Source organism: Bubalus bubalis, chromosome 4, assembly GCF_019923935.1.
Source record: "Bubalus bubalis isolate 160015118507 breed Murrah chromosome 4, NDDB_SH_1, whole genome shotgun sequence".
Taxonomy (NCBI): domain Eukaryota; kingdom Metazoa; phylum Chordata; class Mammalia; order Artiodactyla; family Bovidae; genus Bubalus; species Bubalus bubalis.
The window spans coordinates 70,943,870-70,958,806 of NC_059160.1; the positions used below are offsets into that span (position 1 = coordinate 70,943,870).

Here is a 14,937-nt window from a genome sequence, read left to right on the forward strand (position 1 = left end):
GTCATATCCAACTCGTAGCGACCCCATGGACTGCAGCCTACCAGGCTCCTCCGTCCATGGGATTTTCCAGGCAAGAGTACTAGAATGGGGTGCCATTGGTTACTATTCACTAAATTGGCTTAAAGCTCAACATTCAGAAAACGAAGATCATGGCATCTGGTCCCATCATTTCATGGCAAATAGATGGGGAAACAGTGGAAACAGTGTCAGACTTTATTTTTGGGGGCTCCAAAATCACTGCAGATGGTGATTGCAGCCATGAAATGAAAAGACGCTTACTCCTTGGAAAGAAAGTTATGACCAACCTAGACAGCATATTCAAAAGCAGAGACATTATTTTACTAACAAAGGTCCATCTAGTCAAGGCTATGTTTTTTCCAGTGGTCATGTATGGATGTGAGAGTTGGACTGTGAAGAAAGCTGAGCATGGAAGAATTGATGCTTTTGAGCTGTGGTGGTAGAGAAGACTCTTGCGAGTCCCTTGGACTGCAAGGAGATCCAACCAGTCCATTCTAAAGGAGATCAGTCCTGGGTGTTCTTTGGAAAGACTGATGCTAAAGCTGAAACTCCAGTACTTTGGCCACCTCGTGCGAAGAGTTGACTCATTGGAAAAAACTCTGATGCTGGGAGGGATTGGGAGCAGGAGGAGAAGGGGATGACAGAGGATGAGATGGCTGGATGGCATCACTGACTCAATGGACAAGAGTTTGGGTAAACTCCGGGAGTTGGTGATGGACAGGGAGGCCTGGCGTGCTGCGATTCATGGGGTTGCAAAGAGTTGGACACGACTGAGCAACTGAACTGAACTGAACTCACTAAATTAATTTGATGACTCCAGTATGCTCCAGTCACCATGGGAAATGATTTACAGGCTTGACCCCATGTAATTTAATTGCTACACTTCCAGTAGTCAAGTACGGGTGTGAGAGTGGATCATAAAGAAGGCTGAGTGCCAAAGAATTGCAGTGCTGGAGAAGACGCTTGAGAGTCCCATGGACTGCAAGATCAAACCAGTCAATCCTAAAGGAAATTCATCCCTAGTATTCACTGGAAGGACTGATGATGAAGCTGAAGCTTGAATACTTTGCCACCTGATGTGAAGAGCCAACTCACTGGAGAAGATCCTGATGCTGGGAAAGACTGAGGGCAGGAAGAGAAGGGGACGACAGAGGATGAGATGGCTGGATGGCATCACTGACTCAATGGACATGAATTTGAGTAAATTCAAATAGTGGAAGACAGAGGAGCCTGGCGTGCTGCAGTCCATGGGGTTGCAAAGAGTCGGACATGACTTAGTGACTGAACAACAGCAACAACATACTGTCAAAGAGACAGAAGATTCATACACATCTGTTTTGACCCTGGTTGAAGAGGACAATTAGGAAAAAAATCATCACAAATATATCTAGAGTTTTTAAAACCCTAAAAAAATGAGATTATGATTACGAGATCCCAAACTAGGTTGAATATTATAGGATAGAAACTGATTATCATGTGATAAATAGGATGCAGTTATTCACATAACAATAATACATTGTTTTTTGTATTATTGGCATTTTATAGTCAACATCCTCTAGGAAAGGGAAGCTAAAACATGGATGGAGGGTGTAGTCTAATAAGGCACTGAAAGAATCAGAAGGATAAATTCAGTTCGGTTGCTCAGTCATGTCCCACTCTTTGAGACTCCATGGACTGCAGCACGCCAGGCCTCCCTGTCCATCACCAACTCCCGGAGTTTACTCAAGCTCATGTCCATTGAGTCAGTGATGCCATCCAGCCATCTCATCCTCTGTTGTCCCCTTCTCCTCCCACCTTCAATCTTTCCCAGCATCAGGGTCTTTTCCAATGAGTCAGTTCTTTGTATCAGGTGGCCAAAGTATTGGAGTTTCAGCTTCAGCATCAGTCCTTCCAAAGAATATTCAGGACTGATTTCCTCTAGGATGGACTAGTTGGATCTCCTTGAAGTCCAAGGAACTCTCAAGAGTCTTCTCCAACACCATAGTTCAAAAGCATCACTTCTTCAGTGCTCAGCTTTCTTTATAGTCCAACTCTCACATCCATTCATGACTACTGGAAAATAAACCAGATCTCAAATCCTCTAGCTCAGGGACTTCCCTGGTGGTCCAGTGGCTACAACTCTGTGCTCCCAATGCAGAAGCGGTCCAATCCCTGGTCAGGAAACTAGACCCCACACACGGCAACTAAGAGTTCACATGCTGCAATGAAAGACCTGGTGCAGAAAAATAAATAAAAGTGTCTTTTAAAAATCCTCTGGCTCAAGTACTCAATTAACTAATTTGAACTCTTCAAACATTACATGCTTCGAAATAAACATTAGGAAACTCTAACACACACACACACACACACACACTATAGCATGTCTCAAAATCTTTGCATTCTAGGAAATGCTCCTACCACCTTAGCCTTTAGGCAACTTGACGCTTAATAAGCCTTAAGCATCACAATATTCTGTAATCATGGGTATCAAGAAAAATCTTCCAAGGAACTATGAACACAGTAAGACTGTTAATAATGGGAAAATGGTATCATTCTATCACAAGTAACAGTACTCAAAGTGATTTTTCTGCTTCCAATTGGAAATCATTTATATCCAATATTCTCCTTGAAAGAAAATGAATTCTCTGTACCAACCTTTAGAAAGAATTCTGCACAAGCTCTTCCATAAACATATTAAAACTGTTTAAATGTTCAATGTTGATTAGGATGAATGTGAATGGCAAAGCTACTTTTCATCTTTTCAAGAAGAGCTAAAAATTTATATTGATGTTATTCTGCCAAGACTTTGAGATTAGCATTACGTTGTATCATCTTCCCATTCCTGCTTTGTGCCTTATACCTATTCACATCTCAGGCCATGGGGTGGGTGGTGGTGGTGGTCTGTTAAATCGTAATCCAAAAACACACACCTCAGCTATGGCAGCGAGCTTTAAAGAGTCTGAATACAGAATACACCGACAACTATTTGCAGAGACCATCTGCTCCAAAAAAAAGCCAAAAGAGAAGACAGAAAAAGAGAGACAGAACTCAAGCATGCACTGCTTCCTTCACAGCTCCCCATCAAGCAGCTCCTTCCAAAAGAAGTATGGAGGTCCACGCATGTGAGAAGTCAGAAGTCTGATGAAAAATAAAGCTGTAGCACAATGTGAATACAGGATATGTCACAGAACTATACACCTAAAAATGATTAAAGCAGTAAATTTTATGTTACATAAATTTCACCACATTAAAAAAATCTATAATCCCACTTAAAACAACTATTTTACTAGTTTTTGGATATAAACACATTGACGAAATGAAGATGAATTAGCCAAAGGTTTGACCTACAAGACTTAACCTGGTGGAAGGAGACATTTATAATGGGTACAGGTAGGAAGTAACATATCTCTTAGGATGGGTACAGATCAAGTAACAGTTTAGAAAAAGGAACAATTCCTTTTGGTTGAAAGGTTGTGCAGGCCATGGAGGAGACAGGTTTAAATTGACCCACAAAGCTCAAAGAACTGGTAGGAGTTAGCCATGTGAAGATAAGGGCTTAAATTTCAGGTCCCAAATTCCTAACCACCCCAATTCCACCCCCTTTGCTGTGTGATTTTGCAGCCCTCCCACCAGAGGTGGCACACTTTCCCACCCTGGACCATGGACTGGTTATGTGATTTGCTTTAGCCAAAGGGATGTTAACAGATCTGATGCAGGCAAAAGCTTAACATCAGCTTGACTGGGCTTGTTCTTTTGCACTTGGGGCCTCACCACTAGGTAGCTGCTTCCTCTCTAACCTTGGGCTCAGAATGAACACACATGTAGCTGACTAAGCCCACAGCTCACAACAAAAAGCCAAGCCCACTGACAGCAATGTGTTCAGCACAGCTACCCAGCTGAGCCCAGCCTACATCAAACAACTCCCAGTAGACCTGTCTGCCTGAAAGTGTGACTTTGGGGATGGTCTGTTATACAGAATGATTGTGGCAACAGCTGATACAAGATAGAACTCTATCGCATCCTGGTATATTCACTATTTTAAGCTGAATGAATTTGAGAAATGACATGTGCAGGAAGGAGTTTCTGGCCCTCTCCTGAAGCAGGTAATAAAACCCTTAAGTAAGGGTTTTGTACCCTGAGGAAAGGAACATTCTTATCTCCAAAGACAAAAGATCACAGAGAGAAATCTGAGCTAACAGGCCTTGCTGTTTCTCCCAGTTCAGGAAACTTGGCTCATACCACTTTTTCCCACTCACTCATCATCAAATCTAGCATAAAGACACAGGTTTAACAACTTCTTTGGGTCTTCATTTCCTTAAGAAGACTCCAGGCCACATTGTTGTTTGGTTGCTAAGTCGTGTCTGACTCTTTGCGACCCCATGGACTGTAGCCCACCAGGCTCCTCTGTCCATTTCCCCGGGCAAGAATACTGGAATGAGTTGCCATTTCCTTCTTCAGGGGATCTTCCTGACCCAGGGACTGAACCAGTGTCTCCTGCATTGGCAGGTGGATTCTTTTTACCTTTGAGCCATGAGGGAAGCCCCCAGGCACATTAAAACTATATTAAATACATACATTTATATGCTTTTCTCTTGTTAATCTGTCTTTTGCTAAAGGGTCCCCAGCTAGAAAAAGGGTTAAGGGAAGAGGTAGTATTTCCTCTGATACAAATTCAAGCATATTCTAAGCAAACTAACAGGAACTAAGGTAGGAGATAGCAAATACTTATGGGGAATGCATTAGATTGTGGACTGTTTTTGGTTTTTTTAGTGGGGGGGTGGGGGTGTGTGGCTTCTGCTTAAAATCCTGTTTTCTCTTTGAAGCTGCTTTCCTTTCACTCAGAGTTTGAATGCAATTTAAAGCATTTGATAGGTCTTAGATAATTTGAGAAGTTGGGTTGGGGCAAGATCACAGGAAAGCCTCGAGTCTTCACTGTTAAGATCTAGGCATGTCAATTAACGAGAATAGAATGTGTCCCACATAAATCGCACTGTTGTTGGTTTTGCTTATGAAATTTTCAGTGGGCAATAGTTAACCTTATTGAACTACACACATGTAACCAACTGTTTCATTAACAGTGTTATCATTACAAATCTTTTTTGAAGGAAAAAGGGCATCAGTTCAGTTCAGTTCAGTCGCTCAGTCGTGTCCGACTCTTTGTGACCCTGTGAATCGCAGCATGCCAGGCCTCCCTGTCCATCACCAACTCCCAGAGTTCACTCAGACTCACGTCCATCGAGTCAGTGATGCCATCCAGCCATCTCATCCTCTGTCGTCCCCTTCTCCTCCTGCCCCCAATCCCTCCCAGCATCAGAGTCTTTTCCAATGAGTCAACTCTTTGCATGAGGTGGCTAAAGTACTGGAGTTTCAGCTTTAGCATCAGTCCTTCCAGTGAACACCCAGGACTGATCTCCTTTAGAATGGACTGGTTGGATCTCCTTGCAGTCCAAGGGACTCTCAAGAGTCTTCTCCAACACCACAGTTCAAAAGCATCAATTCTTCGGCGCTCAGCTTTCTTCACATAAAGCCTAATAAATCAAATCACAGTTCTGCCTATGGTGAGAATTCTGTCATTTGAAGCATTCAGATTAAAAAACAAAATGTGCTTCCTAAAATGCAAACAGGAAACACATAGTTTTTCAAGGCAAAAGAAGCCTGGTGTGTCTATCTTTGCCTGGCAAAGGTTTAAAGCTATCCTTTTCTACTTCAACCCTCCCCCCCGAAGGCAAATAAACTTATGTAACTCAATTTTTAAAAACTTCCTTTAAATACTAGCTATAAAATTATGATTAAAGAATAAAAATCATTTAATAGAATATTATTGCTATACCAGATGGACTTTAAAAAGCTGTCTAGAATGAATAATTGCAGATCCTCGGTTGGGGAACTAAGATCTTGCATCCTGCATGGCGTGACATCAAAAGGACACATGGCACCACACAAGGAATACAGCCAATATTTTATAATAACTATAAAAGGGATATATCATTTAAAAATTGTGAATCACTGCATTGTATACCTATAACATAAAATACTGCACTTCAATTAAAAGCTCTTGTTTTAGGAGAGTATATATTAATTTGCATTTATAATCAATATTCTAGTTTTGCTTTAACCATGAAACAGAAAGATGAGCCAGATTTTTCTCTTATGCCCATTGTACATAACAGGTAAATAAATTCAAAACAAATTCTACAAAATCAAAAAATGTTCCACTGATGCTTCCTTGGGGGAAAAAACCCAAGTTCTACTTCCCTTTAAAAGTATTCAAGGAATAGTAGACACCCTGACCCTGAACTCAACATTCAAAAAATAAAAATCATGGCATCCGGTCCCATCACTTCACCACAAATAGATGGGAAAACAATGGAAACAGTGACAGATTTTATTTTCTTGGGCTCCGAAAGCACTGCAGATAGTGACTGCAGCCATGAAATTAAAAGACGCTTACTCCTTTGAAGAAAAGCTATGACCAATTTAGATAGCCGACAAAGGTCCGTCTAGTCAAAGCTATGGTTTTTCCAGTAGTCATGCATGGATGTGAGAGTTGGACCATAAAGAAAGCTGAGCGCCAAAGAATTGATGCTTTTAAATTGTGGTGTTGAAGAAGACTCTTGAGAGTCCCTTGGACTGTAAGGAGATCCAACCAAGTCTATCCTAAAGGAAATCAGTCCTGAATATTCATTGGAAGGACTGATGCTGAAACTCCAGTACCTGATGCAAAGAACTGACTCACTGGAAAAGACCCTGATGCTGGGAAAGACTGAAGGCAGGAGGAGAAGGGAACAACAGAGGATAAGATGATTAGATGGCATCACCAACTTGATGGACATGAGTTTGAGTAAGGTCCAGGAGTTGGTGATAGACAGGGAAGCCTGGTATGCTGCAGTCCACGGGGTGTCAAAGAGTCAGATATGACTGAGTGACTGAACTGACCCTGAAAGAATTAAATCTGTATTATTCTTTCTATAGGGCACACAGAATGATTAATGTTAATGATTAATCAAATGATTAATGTTAATTGTTCAATTTGAAATGCAGCATCACAAATGACTGTGATTCTTAAACAAGAATTTGTATTTGCTTAACAATGTAGTAAGTTTGCCAAAAGAGGAAACCTTTAGCACCGTTCTACTCTGAGCACAACTGGCTTCCAGGGGAAAAAAACAAAACATGCTTCCTCTTCAACTCTGAAAGCAAAGAGTAAATCATGTTACTTTGTATCTAAAATAATTCCACTTTCTCCCCCAAAATCAATATATTATACAAAATTTCAACTTTTCAGTAATTCTAAAGAATTTATATTGCTCAAATTAATCCAAAGCATCTAAATGTAGATCATTTTTGGACTAGGTTGTGTCTGTGATCAGTAATTCCCTATTAAGCAGACAAAGGTAGTATTGATGGAGAATGTCTACAGCTGAAAATACTTACTGATCATGTGTTATCTTACAGCCCAACTCCATCAGTGTCCACTCAGCAGGATGAGGGGTACAGACAAGTGCCCTAAGATCTGCAAGAATGAAATCTGGGCTTTTGCTACTGCAGTGGAAGAAACTCCCAGGGCTTTGAGAAGTTGGGGGTGTTTCAAAGAAGATTCAAAGTTGATATATCACAAGTCTAACAAAAACAGTTAAATAGTAATAACCTTTCATTACTATGGGGAATTTCTGGAGCTCAGTGGTAAAGAATCCACCTGCAATGTAGGAGATGTGGGTTCTATCCCTGGTTGGGAAGATCCCATGGAGAAACAAATGGCAACCCACTCCAGTATTCTTGCCTGGGGGATCCCAGGGACAAAGAAGACTGGCAGGCTACAGTCCATAGGGTCTCAAGAGTTGGATACAACTGAAGCGACTAAACCACTACTACCTTCATTACTATGATACAACAAACGCACAGGCACTTGCACACACACTGATAAGGCTCCATACCCCGTATATCCAGTATCGGCATCATTCTCTTACTTATTCAATTTTTCTTGCCGACTTACGTATCAGTATCACAGGAAACTTTTAAAACAGACAGGTGTCTGGATACCCAATCCAGAATTGCTAGATCTTACTCTCTTGGGAAAGAAGGGCCCCGATATAAGTATTTTTCTTAAGCTCCTGAAATGGTTCAACAAAACCACTTTCACGTTAGCATTTGGGAATCACCACATAAGATCCTTCATCCTAAGAATCACATCTCCAATTATACTATGGTTTTTGGCTTATAAAAATTATTAAGAGACAACATATACTAATCAGATTTGAGGGAGAAATAAAACAATACTTCCAAACATAAAAAACTTGAAAACATGTAAAATTTGTTTAAAAAAAGAAAATGTGTGTATTGATATGCATAGACTATCTCTTGAGAACGACAGAAAAAAGTTGTTAACATTCATTGACTCTCAGGAAGGAAATTTAGCTGAAGAACAGGGGCAGAAGGTGAATTTTCACTACTGTATTCTTTTGCACTTTTATAAATTTTGAGCCATGTTAATATATTGGAAAAGACCCTGATGCTGAGGAAAACTGAGGGCAAGAGGAGGAGTGGGCAACAGAGAATGAGATGGCTGGATGGTATCACTGACTTAATTGACATGAGTCTGAGCAAACTCAGGGAGACTGTGATGGACAGAGAAGCCTGGTGTGCTGCAGTTCATGGGGCTGCAAAGAGTCAGACACAACTTAGTGACTGAACAGCAACAATATATTACCTATTAAAAGTAAATAAAAAGATAATTTAGAATACAGTTTACCCTTGAATGACATGAGTTTAAACTGCACAGGTCCACTTACACGCAGATTTTTTTCAACAGTAAATACTTTGCATCCTTGGATGTGGAGTCACAAATAGGGAGAAACCACAAATATGAAGAAACCTTTCTTTCTACCAACCTTTGCTTTCAAAATCCTACCTGCCCTTAAAAATCTTCTCAGAAAGGGATAGATTGGGAGTTTGGGATTGACATCTATATATCTATTTTAAATATAGCAGTGTGTATCAGAGAAAACCATAATCCGAAAGGATACATGCATCCCAATGTTCATTACAGCACTATTTACAATAGCCAAGACATGGAAGCAACCTAAATGTCCATCAACAAAGGGATAAAGAAGATGTGGTACACATCTGCAATGGAACATCACTCGGCTATAAAAAAGAAAATAATGCCATTTGCAGCAACATGGATAGACCTAGAGGCTATCATGTTAAGTGAAGTAAGTCAGAGAAGGACAAGTATCACGTGATATCACTCATATGTGGAATCTAATTTTTAAAAAGATACAAATGAACTTATTTACAAAATAAAAGCAGACTTAGAGACATCAAAAACAAATTTATGGTTACCAAAGGGGAAAGATGGGGAGAAGGGATAAATCAGGACCTTGAGATGAACATACACACAAAACTACAAATATAAGATAAATAATCAACAAGGACCTAGTATAGAGCACAAGGAACTCTACCCAATATTCTGTGATAACCTATAAGGAAAAAGAATCTAAAAAAGAATAAATATATGTATGTATATAACTGAATTGCTTTGCTGTACACCTGAAACTAACACAACACTGTAAATAACTATACACCAATAAAATTAAAATATTAAAAAAATAATAAATAAACAAAATAAAATAGATAACCAACAAGGACCTACTGTACAACACAGGGAATGGTGCTCAATATTCTGTAATAATCTAAATGAGAAAAGAATTTGAAAAAGCATAGATACATATATATGTGTAACTGAAACACTTTGCTGCACACCTGAGACTAATACAACATTGTTCATCAACTATGCGCCAATATAAAATTTAAAAAAATTTTTAAGTTTCCTCAGATTCTACCTCCTCCATATAGTCTCTTTTAATCTCTGTACTTTGCCCACTACTCATCTATTAATCAGATGAGCATTAATTAGCCTTCATTTGGGAATATAAATTAATATATCTGCCTTTCTTTTTTAAGCAAACATATCTGAACTCATTATGTCCAAAGGAGTGGTATCCTTCAAAGTCATCACTTTCCATTTAGCTCATCATAAAATTACTGAGCACCTACTATGTGCAAGGCTCTATGCTAGGTTCCAAGGACCCCAAATAAAACTGAGTCATTCACAGTCAATGATGTCCACAGCACCATTCAAAGTCTTTTGGAATTGCTTTCTGGATCTGACAGTAAGTAATACATTACAACCAATCTCACTTCTTTATAGGTAGCTTGTGCCTCTCCTGCACTGGCAGGCAGATTCTTTACCACTGAGCCACCAGGGAAGCCCTGCTTAATGTATACCTGTTGACTAATTAACATATATAAAATGTAATACAGCCATTTCTCCTTCACAGTTATTCCATGAGACTGCATGGAATTGCAAGGTTGCCACATCCCATCCCTCCCTCCTCACCTACACTGACCTGGAGCTGTATTTCTTGAGGATGGTGTCCAAAAGGCCAACAAGCTCTTCAGCATTGATGAACTTCTGTGTGCTGAGAGTGTACATCTTCTCATAGAAGTCTGCGATCTCCATGCGAGCCTGAACAAAGAAGCAGAGCTGCTCTGACAGGTGGGAAAGGAGCTCTTCCACGTGAGGAGCGGTCCCCCCGAAGGCACCACGGCCGGTCACCACCTTCTTCAGCTCGTTGTGCAGGGAAGTATAGATGGTGCGAATGGAATCCTTCCTGCTGAAGAAAGACTGGCCCCCTGGAAGGCAAAGGACAGAAGCAGGTAAGGAAGAGAAACCAGACCCACAAAATGCTTGCCAGCATCCAGAAGGAAACCATCCAAACCACTGATCTCAATGACTCTTCATCTACCGTATTCTCTGACTTCTACATATTTTGTGACTCATAATTTCACTGGAGAGTAAGTTAAGTGGATGCCTGGTACCACTCACTTGTGTAGCAATGGACCTGTGTATGATTTTCCTGTTGCCTTGTTGTTTAGCCGCTAAGTCATGTTTGACCCTTGCAACCCCAAGGACTGTAGCCCATCAGACTCCTCTGTCTATGGGATTCTCCAGGCAAGAATGGGCTTCCCTGGTGGTATTCCAGGCAAGAATACTGGTGTGAGTTGCCATTTTCTTCTCCAGGGAATCTTCCCGACCCAGGGATCAAACCGACGTCTCCTGTGTTGGCAGGTAGACTCTACCACTGAGTTTTCCTTACCCACATGCCAATCCCACTTCAATGAAGGATTCAGATCTAATTCAGAGGATAGTTAACCTAGCAAGTGACATGAACCTGGTTCTAACAAGTCCTCCTTCCACATTTAGGAATTTAAAACAAAAGAGAATACCTAATTATGAGACACTGTTGTTATTCCTGGTATATCAGAAAAGTTCATCTTGGCTTTGGAGTTGTATTTTTCTTTTAAGCTATACTGGAAAATGGAAACGGAGAAGGCAATGGCACCCCACTTCAGTACTCTTGCCTGGAAAATCCTATGGATGAAGGAGCCTGGTGGGCTGCAGTTGATGGGGTTGCTAGGAGTCGGACACGACTGAGCGACCTCACTTTCACTTTTCACTTTCATGCATTGGAGAAGGCAATGGCAACCCACTCCAGTGTTCTTGCCTGGAGGATCCCAGGGACAGGGGAGCCTGGTGGGCTGCCCTCTATGGGGTCGCACAGAGTCGGACACGACTGAAGCGACTTAGCAGCAGCAGAAAATGGAAAACACAGCCTACTGGGATCCCAGGAGAATAAAAGGAAATGTCAGTGTTCTTAGCAAGGTTGACACTATAGGTTATATCACAATAAGTACCACATTGTGAATTATTAAGAGTAGGAAGCAATTATAAATAACTGCTGCTGTAACTCAGGGGTTCCAAAGGAAATCAGCAAGAAGTAAGGCCAAATACATTCTTTACAACAGTTGAAAAGGTTCAAATGTCATATACATCATTTCTTTACTACTGTATGAATACATGAAAAACTATATTTCTGGGGCCAGTTTCATAGATGTTGTCTTAAGCAATTATGCACCCCAACAAAGGCTCAGAGGCAAGACACTAGGAGAACAAAAAGAAACGGCAGGTTTAAAACAGGAAGTCTTAGGAATATTAAAAATCTCAGAGACAAGGGACAGTTTAAATTCTCTGCTGATAATTCACAGAAAGCTTTAATGAATGAGTTAGTAGTCTAAACATAACAGTTAGGAGGGGAAGTTACATATCAAGGCTTTTGTAAAATGTTCTCTTAATGAATGAAACATTTCACAATTTATTGCCCAGTTTGTATTTCAAGAAAGGATTCTTATATCCCTTACTACTATGGCAACCACCTTGCCCTGGTTTATCTGTGACTGTCCAGGTTTTAGTACTGAAAATCTAGCTTCTCAGGAAACCCTTAGTGCCATGTCCTGAAAAACCCCTCAACTTTGAGCAAACCTATGCTGATGGTCAGGCTTCCCTGATAGCTCAGTTGGTAAACAATCTGTCTGCAATGCAAGAAACCCTGGTTCAATTCCTGGGTCGGGAAGATCCACTGGAGAAAGGACAGGCCACACACTCCAGTATTCTTCGGCGTCCCTTGTGGCTCAGCTGGTAAAGAATCCATCCACAATGCGGGCAACCTGCGTTCGACCCCTGGGTTGGGAAGATCCCCTGGAGAAGGGAAAAGCTACCCACTCCAGTATTCTGGCCTGGAGAATTCCATGGACTATATAGTCCACGGGGTTGCAAAGAGTTGGACACGACTGAGCGACTTTCACTTTCCTTCCGTTTCTAACTGATATAAGAAGCTCTCCCAATAAACACATGAAAGATGCTCAACATCGCTCATTATTAGAGAAATGCGAATCAAAATCTCAGTGAGGTATCACCTCACACCATTCTGAATGGCCATTATTAAGAAACCTATAAACAACAAATGCTGGAGAGTATATGGAGAAAAGGGAACCCTCTTGCACAGTTGGTGGGAATGTAAATTGGTATAGCCACTATGGAGAACCATAGGGAGACTTCTTAAAACACCAGGAATAAAACTACCATATAATCCAGCAATCCCACTACTGGGCATAGACCCTTAGAAAACCATAATTCAAAAACACACATGTACCCCAGCATTCACTGCAGCACTATTTACAACAGTTATGACATGGAAGCAACCCTAGATATCCATCAACAGATGAATGGATAAAGAAGTTGTGGTACATATATACAATGAAATGCTGTGTGTGTGTCTGTGTGTGTGTTGTGTTAAGTCGCTTCAGTCATGGCTGACTCTTTGCGACTCTATGGACTAAAACCCACCAGGCTCCCCTGTCCTTGGGATTTTCCAGGCAAGAATACTGGAGTGGGTTGCCATTTCCTTCTCTAGGGGATCTTCCTGACCTAGGGATCAAACCCATGTCTCTTACGTTCTTTATCACTAGCACCACCTGGGAAGCCCATAAAAAGGAATGAATTTGAGTCAGGTGAACTAAGATAGATGAATCTATAGTCTGTAATACAGACTGAAGTAAGTTAGAAAGAGAAAACCAAATATTGTGTGGGTGCTAAGTCATTTCAGTCGTGTCTGACTCTTTGTGACCCAATGGACCATAGCCTACCAGACTCCTCTGTCCATGCGATTCTCCAGGCAAAAATGCTGGAGTGGGTTGCCATGCCCTCCTCCAGGGGATCTTCCCAACCCAGGGATCAAACTCGCATCTCTTATGTTTCCTACATTGGTAGGTGTGTTCTCTACCACTAGCGCTGCCTAGGAAGCCCCAAATATCATATATTAACACATAAGTATGGAATCTAGAAAAATAGTACTGATGAACCTATTTGCAGGGCAGGAATAGAGACAAAGACATAGAGAACAGACTTGTGGACACAGAGCGGGAAGGAGAGGGTGGGACGAATTGAGAAAGTAGCATTGTAAAATAGAATGCTAGTGGGAAGCTGCTGTATAACACAGCGAGCTCAACCTGGTGCTCCAACACAATCTTAAGGGGTGGGATGGGGGCTGTGGTGGGAGGGAGGTTCAAGAGGGGGAGGACATATGTATACATATGACTAATTCATGTTGTTGTGTGGCAGAAACAAACACAACATTGTAAAGCAATTATCCTCCAATTAAAAACAAAAGAAGCTCTCAAAACTACAGAGTCAGGCTTCTGCAACTCTGTGGTCAATTGGAAGCTTCAAGTACTGGAAAAAGAACAGCTAGCTACTTGATAGATAACTGGGTTATCTAGTGGGTATGGAAGGGCTTCCCTGGTGGCTCAGATGGTAAAGAATTCGCCTGCAATGCGGGAGGCCTGGATTCGATCCTTAGGACAGAAAGATTCCCTGAAGAAGGGAACAGCCACCCACTCCAGTATTCTTGCCTGAAGAATTCCATGGACAGAGGAGCCCGGTGGGCTACAGTCCATGGGGGAGCCTGGCGGGCTACAGTCCATGGTGTCACAAAGAGTTGGACACGACTAAGCAACTGAACACGCACACGCGCATTTGGTGTGGAAACACCACATAAATATAAAGAATACCTTTTAAAGCTTATCAATAAACATACACTACTAGTATGTGAAATCAAGCTAACCGACACTTTAAGGAAGGGAAAGACCACCAATTCATTTTCTTTTAAACGAGTCTTTTTTCTCAAAGCTCTCAGGAGCACAAGCCTATCTGGTGACTGTCCTGCTGAGGAATGGGAAGCCCAGGTGGCTCAGTGGTAGAGAATCCACCTGCCAATGCAAGAGGCTTGGGTTCAATCCCTGGGTGGGGAAGATCCCCTAGAGAAAGAAACCCGCTCCAGTATTCTTGCCTGGAACATTCCATGGACAGAGGAGCCTGGCAGGCTACAGTTTAGGGGGTTGCCAAGAGTCAGACATGATGAGCACATATACACACACACAGACTGGAATATCCAATGGGGAGTGGCCTTTCTTCACGCTGGGAAACAAGGAACTAGAGACACCAGACTTCTTTCTTGTCTCAGTTTTTTTAATTTACAAAAT

The 14,937-nt window shown here is 41.4% G+C and overlaps 1 protein-coding gene across 8 annotated transcripts in view; it reads right to left on the reverse strand.

Annotated features, from left to right (window-relative positions):
* Nucleotides 1–14,937, reverse strand: part of KICS2 (KICSTOR subunit 2) — a 105,110-nt gene that overhangs the window by 86,101 nt on the left and 4,072 nt on the right. For all 8 annotated transcript variants that reach the window (XM_006073567.4, XR_006550909.2, XR_006550905.2 and 5 more), the window contains exon 2: nucleotides 10,407–10,692. In XM_006073567.4, coding sequence (XP_006073629.3) covers nucleotides 10,407–10,692 — 286 coding nt within the window. The remainder of the gene's footprint in view (nucleotides 1–10,406; nucleotides 10,693–14,937) is intronic.